Source organism: Crotalus tigris, unplaced genomic scaffold, assembly GCF_016545835.1.
Source record: "Crotalus tigris isolate CLP2741 ecotype Arizona unplaced genomic scaffold, ASM1654583v1 scf7180000024416.509849, whole genome shotgun sequence".
Lineage (NCBI taxonomy): Eukaryota > Metazoa > Chordata > Lepidosauria > Squamata > Viperidae > Crotalus > Crotalus tigris.
The window spans coordinates 122328-139351 of record NW_024100582.1 but is presented as its reverse complement, the minus strand read 5'-3'; the positions used below and the strand labels follow the sequence as shown (position 1 = coordinate 139351).

The 17024-nt window shown below is 53.5% G+C and overlaps 3 protein-coding genes across 7 annotated transcripts; 2 read left to right on the top strand and 1 right to left on the bottom strand.

Annotated features, from left to right (window-relative positions):
* On the top strand, nucleotides 1-4727 carry DPAGT1 (dolichyl-phosphate N-acetylglucosaminephosphotransferase 1). Of its 3 annotated transcripts, XM_039329814.1 has the most exons (10): nucleotides 11-128; nucleotides 563-729; nucleotides 807-927; nucleotides 1033-1246; nucleotides 1384-1530; nucleotides 1622-1706; nucleotides 2952-3140; nucleotides 3526-3613; nucleotides 3732-3887; nucleotides 4183-4727. In XM_039329814.1, the coding sequence occupies exons 2-10, from the start codon at nucleotides 575-577 to the stop codon at nucleotides 4246-4248; spliced, it is 1221 nt and encodes a 406-aa protein (XP_039185748.1). In that variant the 5' UTR covers nucleotides 11-128; nucleotides 563-574; the 3' UTR covers nucleotides 4249-4727. The 3 variants fall into 3 exon arrangements, with proteins under 3 accessions (XP_039185749.1, XP_039185748.1, XP_039185747.1); XM_039329815.1 differs by lacking the exon at nucleotides 563-729 and having other exon boundaries at nucleotides 1-128; XM_039329813.1 differs by lacking the exon at nucleotides 11-128 and having other exon boundaries at nucleotides 538-729.
* A 556-nt stretch (nucleotides 4728-5283) lies between these two features.
* On the top strand, nucleotides 5284-8244 carry LOC120301968 (histone H2A-beta, sperm). Its single transcript, XM_039329824.1, has one exon. The coding sequence runs from the start codon at nucleotides 7621-7623 to the stop codon at nucleotides 8050-8052; it is 432 nt and encodes a 143-aa protein (XP_039185758.1). The 5' UTR covers nucleotides 5284-7620; the 3' UTR covers nucleotides 8053-8244.
* A 204-nt stretch (nucleotides 8245-8448) lies between these two features.
* On the bottom strand, nucleotides 8449-16324 carry HMBS (hydroxymethylbilane synthase). 3 transcript variants are annotated; one of them, XM_039329816.1, is made up of 14 exons: nucleotides 14546-16324; nucleotides 14103-14156; nucleotides 12706-12778; nucleotides 12515-12564; nucleotides 12309-12364; nucleotides 12010-12087; nucleotides 11706-11783; nucleotides 11142-11217; nucleotides 10488-10601; nucleotides 10345-10383; nucleotides 9696-9815; nucleotides 9559-9612; nucleotides 9267-9353; nucleotides 8449-8900 (listed from the first exon to the last, which is right to left on the bottom strand). In XM_039329816.1, exons 1-14 carry the CDS (start codon nucleotides 14585-14587, stop codon nucleotides 8712-8714), a joined length of 1110 nt encoding a protein of 369 aa, XP_039185750.1. In that variant the 5' UTR covers nucleotides 14588-16324; the 3' UTR covers nucleotides 8449-8711. The 3 variants fall into 3 exon arrangements, with proteins under 3 accessions (XP_039185750.1, XP_039185751.1, XP_039185752.1); XM_039329817.1 differs by having other exon boundaries at nucleotides 8449-8882; nucleotides 14546-16299; XM_039329818.1 differs by lacking the exon at nucleotides 14546-16324 and adding an exon at nucleotides 14312-14461.
* Between the last annotated feature and the right edge of the window lie 700 nt (nucleotides 16325-17024).

The following is a 17024-nucleotide window of genomic DNA, read 5'->3' as shown; positions in this document are numbered from 1 at the left end:
CAAAGCGCCGGACGGGACGCTGCTCGGCTTGCTCCTGCCCGCCGCGAGGGGCGCGCCGAAGGGCCCGGAGCAGCTGGGCGAGCTCAGCATCTGGCCGCCGCCGCCGCCTTGATAGCTCGGTCGGCAAGGCAAGCGCGAGGGCGCCAAGGAGTCCCGCGCCTCTTCGGGTCTGGGGCGGCACTCAAGGCCGGAGCACTTCCCCGCCTCTCCGTCCCCCAGAGGGCTGCGGCGACGGGGCTCCCTCCCACCCTGGCGGGCGTGGTCGAGGGTCTCTCGGGCCCTCCCCCGCTTTCGCCCGGCCCGGCCCGGCCTGCGCCTGGGCGGAGGGGCAGTGCGCCGGAGCCGGGAGGGCGGCTGGGAGCGGCGCCCGACGTGCCGAGCCGCGGTCCCTTTAACGGGGCCGGCGCGCGCGCGCGCGCGAGCCGGGTGACGTGGGGCCCGCAGGCAGCTGTCGCGTGACGGGTGGGCGGGCCGCCATTCGCCGCCGGGGCCAGGCCAAGGCGTCCGCGGGAGATCCTGGCGGAAGCGGCGCTCGACTCGCCCGGCTTTTGGCTGCCCGCAGGGCGGCGGCGCGATGTGGAAGCTGCCGGTGGTGCCGCTGCTGATCAACCTGGGCGGCTCGGCGCTGGGCTGTTGGGCCACGCTGCGCCTGATCCCGGCCTTCCGCGAGCACTTCCTGGCGGCGCGGCTGTGCGGGACCGACCTGAACAAGCGTTCCAGGCAGCCCGTGTGAGTGCCGGGGCCGGCGGGGCCGGCGGGGCCGGCGGCGGGGGGCCGGGGCTGACCGGCAGCGCTCTCGTCCGTAGCCCGGAGTCGCAGGGCGTGATCAGCGGCGCCGTCTTCCTGCTCCTGCTCTTCTGCTTCATCCCGGTGCCCTTCCTGAGCTGCTTCGCCGAGGAGCGCTGCCAGGCCTTCCCGCATCACGAGGTCAGCCGGGGCGGGAGCCGGGGCGAGTCAGGGCGGGCAGGTGAGCCCCGCGGGCGGCGGCGGCGGCGGCGCTGACTGCCCTCCCGCCGTCCACCTGCCTCGCAGCTGGTGGCGCTGGTAGGCGCCCTCCTGGCCATCTGCTGCATGATCTTCCTGGGCTTCGCCGACGACGTCCTCAACCTGCGCTGGCGTCACAAGCTGCTGCTGCCCACCGCCGCCTCCCTGCCGCTGCTGATGGTCTACTTCACCAACTCGGGCAACACCACCATCGTGGTGCCCAAGCCCTTCCGGCTGCTGCTGGGCGTCTACCTCGACCTGGGTGAGCCCCCCCCCGCCCCCCCCCCCCCCGCTGGGCCTGTGGCTCCCAGCCCTGCTGTGGGAGGCTGCAGAGGCAGTCCTGGGGCTGGTTGGTGGAGGGTCAAAGCGGATCTCCTCTGCTGTGTGCTTTTCCTGCAGGGATACTGTACTACGTGTACATGGGCATGCTGGCTGTGTTCTGCACCAATGCAATCAACATTCTGGCTGGGATTAACGGTCTGGAAGCCGGGCAGTCTTTGGTGATCTCTGCCTCCATCATTGCTTTCAATATTGCGGAGCTATCGGGTGGGTACTCAGGGTTTAGCTCCTCTCGGCAAAGCCCAGTTGGGCCCTGTCGGTTGGCTAACCTGCCTGCTCCTTATTTGCCTTCTCGCAGGGGATTGCAAGGATGACCACGTCTTCTCCCTCTACTTCATGATTCCTTTTTTCTTTACCACGCTAGGACTGCTATATCACAATTGGTAAGAGCCCCCACACACATACACACACTTTTGAAGGCAAAGGCCAGCCTTTTCTCACGGCAGAATCTGCAGTCCTTACTGGACAAATTGTGGGTGGCAGTTTGAGAGTCTGGAGGGATTACACAACTCCCCGCAGGGCACTTTGGAACTTTCTTTCCTGAGAAGGAGGAGATAGTCACCTCATGAGTAATCTGGTTTCAAGTGGAAACAAGACACCTAATACAATCCTTGGTTATATAAACAGAGGCATAGAATCAAAATCACATGGTTTTGTACCGCTTTATAAAGCCTTATGGAAGGCCACACCTGGAATACTGCATCCAGTTTTGGTCTCCACAACATAAAAAAAATGTTGAGACTTTGAAAAAAAAAGTGCAGAGAAGAGAAACTGATTAAAGGCCTGGAGACTAAAACATATGAAGAACAGTTGCAGTATTTGGGAATGGCCAGTCCAGAGAAAAGAAGGTCCAAGGGGGACATGATAGCAGGATTCCAATATTTGAGGGGCTGCCACAAAGAGGAGGAGGTCAATTTATTTTCCAAAGGGCAAGACAAGAAAAAATGGATGAAAACAGAGAAGCAACCTAGAATTAAGGGGAAACTTCCTAACAGTGAGGACAATTAACCAGTGAAACAACTTGCCTTCAGAAGTTGTGGGTGTTCATTACTGGAAGTTTTTAAGAGACTGGACTTGTCTGAAATGGTATAAGGCCGTGGTGGCGAACCTATGGCACACGTGCCACAGGTGGCACACAGAGCCCTCTCTGTTGGCACGCACGCCTTCGCCCCAGTCCTAGGCCTTTATCTGGGTTTTATAAAACCTGTTCGCTTTAGGCCTCCATTGCCGTGTGCAAAAAAAAAAAGTTCAATCAATCAATTTCAACTTCTCGTGGGAAGAAAAAAGATCTCGCAAAGTTGGAATTGATTGATTGAACTTCTTAGTCCCATCCAGTCTGCCATTACCACCACAGCCACGTCCACCCAATGGGCCACGCCCACCCAGCACCCGACGATACATAAGTGGGCTTTGGGTTGCAGTTTGGGCACTCGGTCTTTAAAAGGTTTGCCCTCACTGGTATAGGGTCTCCTGCTTGAGCAGGAGGCTGGACTAGAAGACCTCCAAGGTCCCTTCCAGCTCTGCACTAAGTGCCTTCTCTTTATTATGGATAATGCTTCTTTCTGCCTTCTGTGGGGAGAAGTCTTTATTGAACTGCCACATCTGCTTTCTCTCCTGCCTTACTGCAGGTACCCCTCCCGTGTGTTTGTGGGAGACACCTTTTGCTATTTTGCTGGCATGACCTTTGCCGTGGTGGGCATCCTTGGGCACTTCAGCAAGACAATGCTTCTCTTCTTCATTCCCCAAGTGGTCAACTTTCTCTACTCGCTGCCCCAGCTTTTCCACATCATTCCGTGCCCCCGCCATCGATTGCCCAGGTAAGAAAAAGGATGAGCCTGCCTGCTGCTTGGCCGCAACCAGAGTAAGAGCCAAGGAAAGTGCTATTCCTTTCAAAGCAGGCTTCTGAGAAAGGCCTGGTCCTGGGCAAAGATCGGGGCTGTAAATCCTATTTGTTGAGATCTACATTTTATTTATATTTCACATTTCTGAACCCACCCATCTCCTTTACATAGGGACTTGTCAAATCAAACTTCACAAAGGATACTCTCACTTTTACTCAGAACCATCCCTTTTCTTGGGGTGAAGGGTTGCCTGCCTTGATCAGGTGCCCTCTGTAGTCCTGTATTGCAACCTGGTTTCTGCTCATCCTGGCCTTGGCTGCGTCCCCCTTTCCTCCCTGACTGCCTTCATCTCTGCCTTCAGATTCAACACAGATACAGGGAAGCTAGAGATGAGCTACTCGAGATTCAAGTCAAAGAACCTCTCTCCTTGGGGAGCATATACCCTCAAGGTAACTGTTAACCAAAGCGGGAAAGCACAATTCAGCAGCAATCTTTTGAGAGTTTCTTGGCTCTTCTTCCTTATGCTGATGAAGCTTTGTGTGATAAGTAAAATGTGTTTCTCTCCAGGTAGCTAAGACACTCTGCCTAGTTGATGTGCGTCAGGGAACAGACAAAGATGGAGAATTTACAGAATGCAATAACATGACCCTTATTAACTTTGTGCTGAAGCTAAAAGGACCAACTCCTGAACAAAACCTGACGGTTCTGCTGCTGCTAATACAGGTAAGGAGCACTTTGGGGGGGGGCAGTTCAGTGATGCTCCCTTGGGGATGACAGTTGTGCCCTTTTCAACAAAACCTAACTAGGGGAACATTAAGCAGTTTTAGTTTCCACAGTACACACGCTGCTGCCTGACTGCTGTGGTATGTTACGTGGGGGTTTGCAAAGCAGGATGCATAGCCAGGGGTACTTTGCATCCTAGCAGTTACAGTGAGGTGAGCAAAGCCTCAATATGATGAGTCATGAGCAGTCAGCTGCATGTTTGCATTATCATCCCTCTTCTCCTTTCTGTCTTGAGGTTGCCGGTAGCTTGGTAGCTTTTGGTATCCGGTACCAGCTTGTGCGACTGTTTTATGACGCCTGAGCCGACATGTGGTTATTTGCTCCTCCTCTGTCCCTGTTATCCATCTGAGAAAAGCCTGAATGCTGTCCTGCCCAGGGCGTTCTTAGCTCCTGGCAGAAGGTGAGCTGCTGCTGCTGCTGCTGCTGTTGCTACTGCTGGGAAGATCAGACCAGCCAAAGGGTCCAACTGTCGGCCTCTCCTAGATGCAGCTTGGAAGCAACATTTCTCCCCCTGGTGATCTCAGGGTGCCTATGGGCATCCTTAGGAGGAAATCTAACAGAGGCAATGCCTGTGGCAACAGGTGAAGCAGGGGACACTCAGCTTCGTAAATGGTTTCTTTGCTGTTTACTCCAGGAGAGGATTTGATTTTGGTTTCTTCACTTTGTGCTGAAAGAACTACGTGTATTTGAGATTTTGCTCTGAAGCCTGTTTAGAACTGCTGTGCTACCACCTTTCCCACAAACTTTGCTGGGTATAAATTTGTACTGTGTTTTTCTACATCCCATTTTGTACCCAACATATTTATGTATCTGCCATAGAGGGGTGAAGTGGAGATCGAGCATTTTGAGGACATGGTGTAGGAATAGGCAGAGGTTGAGCTGGGGAGGAGGCTGTGGCAGAGGCACATGGCCCACAGCTGATGGCTCCATTATGCAAATCTGCAACTTGAACCCACGAAAGCTCGGAAGACAAAATCTCTGGTCCTGGTGACCGACCCAGATTGGATCCTGCAATATTATCTTGGGACGTGTATATTTGTCTTCATTCACACGTGTATAACTGATGTCATCAATTTGGAAGAGGTGGAGGGTTCTTGCAGAGAGCTTGTTGAGAGGGTGTTGGATGCGTAAAATAGAAGAAATGCTAAGAAGCTCTTCAAGGAAAAAAAAGAAAAAGAAAAAAAATATTTTCATGTGTAAGGAACAAGAAAAGGAAACAATAGGTCTGCTAATGAGAGTAGAGGGCAAGAAGGTGACAGGCAGCAGAGAGAAAGCAGAACTGCTTAATTCCTTCTTTGCCTCTGTTTTTACGCAAAAGGAAGAAATATCCCAGCCTACCAAATGTAGCATTGAGAGAGATATGTCTCTAGAGATTCTCAGTCATCCAGGTCATGGTTGTCCCATCTGCATTCTTTTAGAGAGTCATTGAGGCCATTTGGAGGTTTGCCTGTGTCTTCAGGGTCACCTGAATAGTGCAAACGTGTGTGGACCTGGATGATTGAGAATCTCCATAGACGTTTAGCCATGCACTTCGGGATGAATACCCTTTGAATGGTGCAGAGTATGAACGGATTTCCAGAAAACATTGCAGACTACAGGAACCATTTGCACTTCAGTTTGAGATGCAGGCAACACAGACTCATCCCCAATAGCCTGCGCCTGTTTTCAACAGTGGAGGGACACAGGGCAGAAAACGTCCTGCAGCCAAGAAGGCTCCACACATGTTTGCACTACTCAGCTGACCCTGAGGACACAGGTAAATCTCCAAATGGCGTCTCTAAAACGGGTGTCAAACCCAATCACATTGCGGGCCGTATTGTGACGTATTGGGATTTGTTTTGCCCTTGCGGGGCCGGACTAGGTGTAGCTTGTTTGACATGCCTGCTCTAAAAGAATGCAAATGACCAGCTGTCTGCAAAGAATATAAATCTATCCCCCCTCCCCATCCAGTCACAACTGAAGAGGTTTCTTGGATAAGAAGTGAAAAGTCTTCAAAGAAAAAATAAAGTCCAGTTGCTTCATGAGAAAGCACCTTTGGGACACTGAGAGAGATAGAACAGATATACAAGTCAAAATAAGAAAGAGATTAGTAAGAGAATACCTATCCACCCTGGAGGAATACAAATCATCTGGGCAACATGGTTTGCATCCCAGGATTCTTAAAAGAGTTGGCAGATGTAATTTCAGCCTCACAGAATGTAATCTTTCAAATATCTTGTAGTGCAGGGAACTACCAGAGGACTGGAAAAGGGCTGATGTGGTTCCAATTTATAAAAAGGAGAGAAATGGATCTAGGAAATTATAGGACAATCAATTTGATGTCAATACCTGGGAAAATCCTGGAAAAGATAATCGAGCAGAGGATTTGTGAACACACCTAGAAACAAACAAGAAGATTACTAGAAGCCAGTATGAGTTTGTTAAAAACAGATCATGCCAGACAAACCTTACTGCCTTTTCTGATAGTGATTATATTAGTGAACTAACAAAAGGCCATAGACGTAGTATACTTGGACTTCAATCAGGCATCTGACAAAGTGGGCTACAACCTACTTCCTTGTAAGATAGAACAATATAGACAGTACCACCACCAGATGGATTCGCAATTGGCTGATGAACTATACGCAGCATATTGTTCTCAATGGAACTACATCTACATGGAGGCAAGCATGCAGTGGGATACCTCACAGTTCCATCTTCAACATCTTAAATGATCTAGATGAGGGGATAGAAGAGGAACTCATTGAATTTGCAGATGATATCAAGCTGGGGGATAGAATAGGTGTTGCCTGGCTCAACAGGTCTAGGTGAGAGAGATCTATACATCCTAGTGGGCCACCACAGGTATGAACCAGTCGTGTGCTGCAGCTGCCAAAACGGCCAAGGCAGTTCTGGGCTGCATCAACAGGGACAGCATCATAAGAGGCAGCATTACAAGAAGTGATAGTACCGCTGTGCACCACACTGGTAAGACTATGCTTGGAATACTGCATCCAGTTCTGGTTACTATGATACAAAAAAAAAGTTGCTGGGGCTCCAGATAGAGTGCAGAAAAGAGCAACAAAGAAGGGTCTGGAGACTAAATTGTATGATGAACACTGGAGGGAGCTGGGTATGTCTAGCCTAGAGGACGGGATTGGGAGGGCATCCCAGACAGAGGATTAATTTATTTTCCAAAGCACCAGGCGGCAAAGCAAGAAGTAAAGAGGGGAAGCCTTTTAAAGAGAGATCCATCGTAGAAATGTTCTGACAGCGAAAATAATCAGTGGATTAACTTGCCTCCCAGAGTTGCGGGTGCTGCACCACTGGAGGTTTAAAAACAGACTTGGCAACCATTTGAGATCGTGTAACGCTCTTGCCTTGAGCAGGGGGTTGGGCTAGATCACAAGATCTCTGAGGTCCTTTTCCAATCCTAGGATTCTATGCTCTATGATTTCGCACGCCTCACGTCGGTTCGGCTGCAGGCGTCTTATTCGGGAAGGACTCCTTCGAGGTGGCTTTTTTGCGAACCTTTGAATCGCGCGCGCTGTCTGCTCAGTGGCCCTGGCATCAGCCAATGATCAGGAGCGCGGGGCGCAGAGTCCAATCGGCGGGCGGGCCAGTGTGAGACGCGCGGGCCATATAAAGGCGGCCCGCCCAAGTCGGCGGTTCCTCGCTTCCTTCGGCGTTTGCGATGTCGGGCCGCGGCAAGGCGGGCGGCGGGAAGGCCCGGGCCAAGGCGAAGTCGCGCTCGTCGCGCGCTGGACTGCAGTTCCCGGTGGGCCGCGTGCATCGGCTACTGCGACGCGGACACTACGCGGAGCGGGTCGGAGCCGGCGCTCCCGTTTACCTGGCGGCGGTGCTGGAGTACCTGACGGCCGAGATCCTGGAGCTGGCGGGCAACGCGGCGCGCGACAACCGCAAGACGCGTATCGTCCCGCGTCACGTCCAGCTGGCGGTGCGCAATGACGAGGAACTCGGCCGCCTCCTAGGCCGCGTCACCATCGCGCAGGGCGGTGTCCTGCCCAACATCCCCGCCGCGCTCCTGCCCCGGAAGGCCGCGGCCCAGGGCGGCGGGGCGGTGGCACGCAAGAAAGGGACCGTCCAGGCCTCGCAGGAGTACTAGGCGCGGCGGCCGCGGAACCGGAGACCGAACCGAGGCGGCGGAGCTGGGCAAGCCGGAGCAGCGGACCTCCTGCTGGTGCCACGTGGTTGGACTCGGGACTCCCGGCGGCGGGAAGGAGCGGCCCGCGCCTCACTCAATGGCGGGGCTGTTCGCGGCCTCCCGGACGTCCCCAATAAAAGGACGTTGAAAACGCGCGCTCGTCCGGTAGTTTGTGGGCCCCTCCCCGCGTGCAAATTAGGATGGAGGGGTACCGAGGGGGGGTCTCCAGCCCAGCCGCATTGCCCCGTGGGGGTGGTCGCGAGTTAGTTCCCAGATGGCATGTTACCCGTCCCCCCCCCCATTTTCTGCTCTTTGGGATTTAAGAACCCGATCGGCTGCAGTGGAAAAAGCGCCAGACTCTGTGCACGATCTTTAATAGGTTTTAGCAGTAATTGTTCCCAAGTCCTGAGCAGAGTTCAACTTTACACCTCTGCTGGACCAACCAGTGATTTCTTGGTGGATATGCAGATTTGCAATTCTTGCCCCAAACCTGCCTCTTCACACCAAATGTTCAGCTGCTCCCCCGGCAGTGCTAGTGGCAGATCATCTCTTGCTCCCCTCTCCTCCAGGAGGGATAAATAACTGGCCAGCATCATAGCTCTCCAAGGAGGTGGTGCCCATCATGCACTGTTGAGTTGCCTTGCCACGCTGAGGATTTGTTTGGCCCCTTTGCTCAGCAGCAGATCAGCCACCTCCTGGCCCAGCCTCTCTGCTGCCTCCTGAGCAAGACGAGGTACATTCCATGCTGTGATGCCAGCATGTTGGAGATTGTCATCGGGACCACCTTCATTCTGAAAAGGAAGGGCAGCCTGTGGGAAAGGATTTGAGGAGAAGCCACATCTCACCCTAGGGCAGTGGTTCTCAACCTGTGGGTCGGGACCCCATTTGGGGTCAAACGACCATTTCATGGGGGTCACCAAACCATGCTGTCCGCCATTTTTTTCCCTTTTCCCTAGCTGTCCTACTCCCTCTTATTGGTGGCCATACCCACTTGGGGGTCACCACAACATAGGGAACTGTATTATGGGGTCACGGCCATGACATGCTGGGGCTCAAGTTGAACTGACAGCTAACAATAGGGACACCACCACCCCCCAGAATGCAGTAGAGAGTGTGGTTATCCTAGAGTAAAGGAGTTCCGTAGCTGTTACTCTGAAAACAACCAAGACTGTTACCTCCAGGGAAAAATTCACATTTCTTTGCATGGTCTCTTGCAAGCTGTCGGAACCATCAAGGCTGTAGACTGCTCCAGTCAAGTACAGCTGGAGAAGAGGGAGATTGAAACCAATTAGCAAGCAGAATGGAGACAAATGCCAGCATTTGTGAACAGCCTCCTCAATTTTAGTTCTTTAAAAAAGGTGATCTTTCTAAACTGTTCCCTCCCTCCCAGGATGAGGCAGGCTTCTGCACTCTGCTGGTGTCTGCCTTGCAGTGGAAGCAGGAGGTGGAGTAGCCAGTTGCTTTTACCTGGCCGTCCTTCAGCTGGGTGCTCACAGCCACCGGCACGCTGCAGCCTCCTTCCTGCGGAGGGAAGCAACAGCTTGAAGACGTGGCAAGGCTGCTGGGCTGTGCTTCAGGGGGCCCCACCAGCCTGAGAAACCTACCAAGTGCTTCATGAAGGCTCGCTCAGTGATGCAGCGCAGCACAGTCTCCTCGTTGTGCAAAACTGAGATCATTTCTATGATCTCCTGGTCTTTGGCCCGCACCTCAACGGCCAAGGCACCCTGGAGGGGGAGAGGGCAGTAAAGGGAAGGGGGCGCTTTTCCATTCCTGTGGTTCAATGCCCCCCAAAAGTGCATTCTCCTTCCTTAGGACTTGCATCACAGTCCCTTTTGGGGGGTTTTCCCATCTCTAAGCAGGCACCTGAGCTGATAAGGGATTCCCCTTCCAAATGATTCACCTAAGCCCTGCTGCCTGATCAAGAAAGATCTGTGCACCAAAGTAGTCTCTTACCACAACAGATACCCAGCAAAGGGGAACAAACAGCTCCCCCTTTAACAGAAGCTGTTGGGGGCAATGAAGAGTAAGTAGCAGCACACCCCTCTGGAGTCTGTATCCCGCCCCAAAAAGTCTGGCCAGCCAGGGTGCCTCCTTGCCCAGCTCTGGGATTTTCAGCAGTGCAATTCCCTTCCAGAAGAGACCCAGATATCCAAGGTCCAGGTGTTCTCCAGAGGCCAGATGGAGAGATATGGGGCTCCATTGCCAAAAGAAAACCTGGGAGGTTCAACTGGCCAGGCAGATCCCATCACTCACCTGCCCAACCGCATACAAGCAGTCCACGGGGCTCAGAATCTAGAGGGAAGTGAGAGTCAGCAACAGACTACTTTTTAAAATAGAATATTAAACACCCCACTGTTGGGACAACGTGGCATAAATGCCAATCCCCTGCCCCTCACCTGGCCAATGCGGTCCCCCCAGCCCATGCGCCTAAGGCCAGCAGCTGCCAGAACCAGGGCACTGAAGTCCTCCTTGTCATCAAGCTTCTTCAGGCGGGTGTTCAGGTTGCCCCTCTGTCGGAAGGCTAAGCAAAACCAAGAGGCTTCTGCTAGCCTGCCAGGCCCGCTGCCAGGAGGTGGGGCACTATGATCGTAGGTCTGGGTGTGGATAGCTGGTCACCCTAAGCCTCTGAGGGAGGGAGACATGCCCAGCCCTTCTGAGAAGCCAACCTCAGCTGCAAAAGGCCAAACTCAGGCCAGAAAAAACAAAGGTACCTTGAAGAAGGACCTGCTTTGTCAAGAGGAGTAAGAATCAGCTGTTATCTCAATTCTTTTAGGATAAAAGCTGGGTTATTCAGACTAAATTTTGTTATGAATTGGGGCAGTGTATCATTGATGCAGTTACTGTTCTTGGAGACACAATAAAGGCCAGAGCAAGGAGCAAAGCAAGGCCTGTCTTGTTCCAGCATGTGTTTCTCATTGTGGGCAGGCAGATGACCCCAGGTTTTAGACTTCTGTTTAATTGTAAGCCGCCCAGAGTTGATTTGCAAGTTTGGGTGATCAGAGAAATCAAATAAAGGTGAACTTGGGCCAGCCTGAATCATGAAAGGATACAATATCCTTGAACTGCAGCCAAGGGAATTTTCTTTTCAACTGAGCTGCACGGCGAAGTGAACTGGTCCCAATTACACTGCAGAAAAACCAAAATTGAGATGAGCAAGGCTACTCAGAACCTTCCTCAATTCCATTAAGATCTCCCAGGCTCTTCCCTCCTCCCCTCGCAAGCTGCAATTTTTAAACAAGAGACTCAATGACCATTTGTCTGAAATGGCCAGGGATGTCAAACTCGCAACATCACGTGACGTGTCTCGACGTATCGTGACTTTTTTTCCATTGCCGGCAATGGGGTGGGCGCAGTTTCGCCCTGATGCATCCGGCCTGCAGGCTGGCAGTTTGACACCCCTGGTATAGGGTCTCCTGCTTGAGCAGGCGATGGGATTAAAAGACTACCAAATTCCCTTCCAACTCTGTTATTCTGTATTCTGCTTTCCAAGAAGCAAGGCAGCCCTGTTCTCCCCCCTCCTGCACAGCACCCAGACAGCCCACTAGAGCATCAATCCAGGGTGGGACTCCAGAAGTTGGACCAAGGCCAAGCTCCTGCTCCAGCCAGCCCTTCACCTCTTCTCAGGGAGGCTGCTGAGGGTTTTGCCAGCATGTTTGGGGTGAAAGACGACAGCATCGTGTGGGTCTTCTCTCCTGCAAAGGACGGAGGATGACTTTTTCAGAAACCTCTCCAGTAAACATTGGCAAAAGGATAGCAGGCCAAGCAGAGAAAGAAGCTCAAGCACCATTCGGCCCCTCTTGCTCCCGAGACACTCCCTAGGCACCTCTGCTGTGGCCAGGTTCACAAGCAAAAGGAAGGCGGGCAGATGGGCAGGGCCACCACTTGGCTCACCCAGGCAAGAGAGGAGCTCAAACTCACTTGCAGATGGCACCAATTGTGAAGCCTGGTGGCAGGGAGGTGGGCAGATCTTTCAGGGAGTGAACCACCAAGTCCACTCTAAAAGAAAGAAGAAAACATGCCAGACCAGAAATCTGCAATCCGCCATCATGCCACAGTATGTCTGGCATTGAAGTGCTGGCTTCTCCCCTGGCAAACTGAATGGCCATCAAGTAGGGAGCAGGGGACCCATGTTACTTATGGTCCTGGAGAGTCGGGCTTTGAGCCCACTTCAACAGGACCACCAATGTTCCACAAACCTTCAGAAGAAGAGCACTTACTCATCCCTTTCCAGCGCATTTTCCAGCTCCTTGGTAAAAAGGCTTTTCTCTCCAATCTATTGGGGAAGAGAAACAGCATGGGTACCCTTCCAGTCTTGCAAGGCCACTCTGCCCAGGACTCCCAGGGCTCTATTGTCACATAGCCCTACAGGACAGCCCTGGCTGTCTGGAGCGAGAAAAAAAAACATATAAGCAGGGGAACAAACCTTGGATAAGGCTGTGTCTAGAATCCTATCTCCAGTGGTTGACATGGCAACTATCAGAGAAAAAGAAGTTGGAGGGTAACCATGGCCTCCCTCCTTCCCTCCATTTTGCTCCTAATATACCTGCTTGGGCTGCCTCCACACCACCTCAAGAGCAGACCCTCTCTTATAGGCCCCCTTCCCTGGATGCTCACCTATCTTGAAGCAGAGATGCGGGTGGTGCACCTGGAGCATCTCCACCACACTGTCAGTCTGAATACGAGCCAGCTGCAATGTTGAGAAAGGAAGGAAAAGGCTCTCAGAAAGCCCCCCCAGCACATCAGAAACACAACAGCTACCTGCCTCCCATCATGAAGGGGACTCAAACAACAGAATTCAAACTTTCTGCTGCTCGTACAAGAGCCCAGGCAAGAGGAAACCTTGCCCCTCTATCCTATCTGCTAAAATAGCTCTGGGTGGGTGGGCCTGCTATTCACACAAACGTTTTCTGACATCAGGCACCACTATGGGAACACAATGCTGGGAGAAGACAAAGGACAACCTGACCTGAACTCCATCAGGCATTAAATAACCCCCCCCCCAACAGATGAGACTGGAGGGGGCAGACTCTGGCTGTGCTACTGGGCAAGAGGAAGGGCAGTTCCTGGGCCTTGGCAGGGGGGAGCTGTTCCCCCATCCACCCAACCCTTCCTCTCTGCTTGGCTCCTTGCTGGCCTCCCCATACTTGTTAGAGGCTGGTAGGTGGAGATTAGCTCTAGGTTACAAGGGTATGGCATTATCAGCCTTTCCCAATCCTGCATCTTTGGGTGGATCTTTCAACGCCTCTGCCTTAGCAGCCATGCTGGATTTCTGTGGCTGGAGATGCTGCTTTCCTGGCACTGTCACATTGCACAACTTTCCCTGCTTGCTTTCCATTCCAGCCCTGAGCAAAAAAGATTGCACTTCTTCCTACGCTAAAGAAAAGAGAGCAAGGCTTGCTCAATCTATTCGGGATGGTCCAACAGCCAAAGTTTTAGTTAACCCTGCCAGCCAAGCAGAGGCCATCAATGCCTTATTGGCTTTGTACTGGTAAAAGATAATATTTGTAGCTCAGGTTTGAATTGAGGGGTCCTTGGTGGTCTCTGGGCTTGGTTTTTTTCTTGCAGACATTTCATTACCCAAATAGGTAACATCATGAGTACTACAGGGCCAGAAAAACTGGGCTTTGTGCACCAGTCACCAGAGGTAATACTCTAAAGTGCTCCTAGAAGTTGCTGTACCCCATCACCCTGCAATGCAGAAATGCATAGGTGCAATTTGAAGAGCTGGGTGCAGCTTACAAAGTTCTCTGTGCCTCAGCTGCTTAGGGGGCCCAGCAGGGTTACAATCAGCCCCACCCTAAGGGTCTTCTGAAAGGTAGGAAAAAAGAGAGGCTACTCCGTCATTCGACTACTGTCCCTTTGCCTCCCTTGGGTAATGTTGCTGACTTGCGATAAACAACCGGGAGTTTGTGCAGAGGAGAAAAATCAACACTTCCCCCCCCCCCCCACAAAAGCGCAGAGCAATCGAAAGATTTTCCTATCGCGGTATGTCGGGACTTGGGAACCCTTACTTGGCTTTTCCGGGTGCCAACGCGGATGGTCCGGTTCTCCGAGGAGTTTTTATTCTGAAAAGAATTTTCTCCCGTTAGACGCAAAGCGAGGCCGGAACGCCGCAGCCGCTTCGAGACCGGGAGGAAAGGCCCGGTGCCGGCCCTCCCCTGCCTCCGCCGCCCTAGCCAAGAGAGCGCGGCCGCCGGCCGGTCTCGCGCGCGCCCCTCACCTCCGCGGCCATCTCCGGCGGGCTTCCTCGGCCGCGGCCGCCAGCGCTTCTCAGCCCGAGGCCGGGCGGCTGCGACCCTCCCCGACCGGCCCGCCCGCCCGCAGGCACCGCCCCGCTCTGGGATGCGCGATAAGGGGGGTGGCGGCAGGGGCGGGCCGAGGGGGTGGCGCGGGGAACGGGGGCCACGCGGTGAGGTGAGGCGGCAAGCTGGACAGGGCGGAGGGCTGCGCTCACCGGGGCCAGAGACGGCGACGAGGACGGCGGCGGGCCGCTCATGCCGACGAAAGGGCGGCGGGGCCGGCGGAACGACAACCGCGACCGGGTCACCTCGCCGGACGAGCGCGTCGAGCCTCCCGTGTGACGTCACTTCCGGGGCTTTCCGAGCCATCCGTTCCGGTCCCCTGGAGGGCGCCTTCGCGTTGGCGACCTTTCCCGGCAGGTGGGCGCCTCGCCCTAGCAGCCCCGTAGTCAGCGAACCTCCAGCCCCGGTACCCTCGCCCGGGCCGGCCCGCCCGCGCGAAAGAAGGCCGGTGGAAGCGGCGCCCTTGAGGCAGCCGGGCAGCCGCACCAGCAGAAGCCCTCGAGGAGGAAGGGCTGCCTTCCCCCCCCCCCTCCGAGGCGGCAGTTGCAGCTGCCACTGTGGCCCTGGCAGGCCTGGCCGGAGCTTCTGCTCTGGCCTGCTTGAGAGCCAGCGGCCATACAGACCCGGAAACAAAGCCCCAGTCGGGCTGTTTCCGCCAGAGAAAGTTGCACCGCCCCGGCCCTGCCTGGCGCCCATCCTGGGGTCCTGGAGGGAAAGCCGAGGCCGGCCAGCGGGCTTCCTGTCCCTGAGTCGTGTTCCTCCCCGTTCCCGCCTGAGTCCGTCTCTGCCGCTTCCCAGTTCCCCAAAATAAACCCATCTGGAGGGAAGGACGTCCACGTGCTCCTGTTCCTCCTGACAAGCCAGGTCCCGCTGCAAGCTGGCATCCAGCGCTGCGGCCGACTTGCTCGGAGGAAGGTCTACGAGGAGGATCAGTTTGTTGAAAACACCTCGGCCAAAATAATCAGCAACCACAGGGAAACTATCGTTGGAACATTTCAGCTGCCGGAGGCCAAAAGAAAAGGATGTTTGGCAGGGACGAGAATATTTGAGCCTGTTTACAAACACCAGAGCCCGCCCAGAAACCCACCTGGTGTTGGAGCTGTCCTACAACCAAGTCGTCAAGTAAGAGAAGCGTCACCTGAATCAGGAGTCCGTGCATCCAGGGAGAGATGCCAAGGTAGAAAAGAGGAGCCAAGAAACAGAAAGATGAACTTGGAGTGGTGGCCCTAATATAGGGGGCAGGGCTGACCCGAATGGGACTTCTCCTCCTCCGGCCGATCCGATCGGAGAGCTCCTCTTCGAAAGCAGACCTGGAGCTGCGACGACTCAGATGTAACCACCACGTTTTGCAGACTGATTACCAGCCGCAAAAGAGCCAACTGGTAGAACGAAGAGACTTTGGCTCAACTGACGAATAGCTTAGCAAGGGAAGAGGCAAAGCAAAGAGTAATAAAACGATGCTGTGCAAGAATTAAAAATGGAAGCTTTAAAGGACCTTGTGCAGACCTCGCCAAGGAATAAGCACCCAGCTTGTAGAGAATGTACTGTAGTAAGGTTGGGGAGCTGCGCAGACAAATAAGGCAGCAATCTTACCAAATTGCCTGGTTAACAGGCTCAGATCCTGATGAAACCCCAGACTTTTTGTCTGATGGGTGGGAGCCTCTTGAGGAATTAAGCAATAGTTTCCCAGGCTTCAATAGCTGCAGTGGAAACCCTGGCACAAACAGGGCACAGAAATGCCCCAAACCCGCAGTTGGAGGAGTGGGAATAAGTAGTCATTCATACTCCTTTATCAGGAGAGCTGAAACAGATTGCTACAGATGTGAGTCTTGAGCCCCAATTTCCTCAAATGGACCTGGAGGCTACACAGCCTCTGGTAGTTTGTCTGACCAAGAGATTGAGCAGATCATATTAACCTATCCTGAAGTCCATATAAACAGCACACCTAGAGAAATCCTAATTTCCCCAAGCCTGTTGACCGCTTCAGTGTCTTACAGGGGTTCCAAAACATGGTGCAGGACCATTGGGGATCAGCAGGGGAAAGAGGATCCTTTAGAAAAACTGCCATCACTATTTATGGTACCAGTTCATAGCTGGAGTAGAGCCCCCTAGTAATGGGGATGAGTGTCAAACTACAGGCAACATCATGCAGCACCCTATCTTTAAAAGGAGTGCTGGGTGGGCTGCAGCATCCTGAGCAATCCTGGGCTGGATAAGCAGATGCAGAAAGGTAACGAAAGATGGGAAATAAGGCAGGAAGACAATAGGAATGTGTGGAGTGACCAAGGGCACGGAGCGGTGGATGGAAATGGAGCACACACACACACACAGAGAGAGATAAGCATATGGGTCTTGCCAGGCGGTATCTGGGAAAACATTTGAAAGACCCTAAAGACATGAGGAATTACTTTTCTGTTTTAATCCACAATGATCTTAAGCAAGCTCTGTTAGATACTGGAGTGAAACATCTTGTATCAAACACTTTCCTTTGACTAAAAAAATCTCTATTGCAGCCCTGTCTGCCTTACAAGCCTCTGACTGGGGGGGGGGCGTTGATTCAAGGGGTTACCAAGCCCATTATGGCCAGTGTAGGACACTTGTCAGTGCACAGAGAGATCACCAGACCCCTTG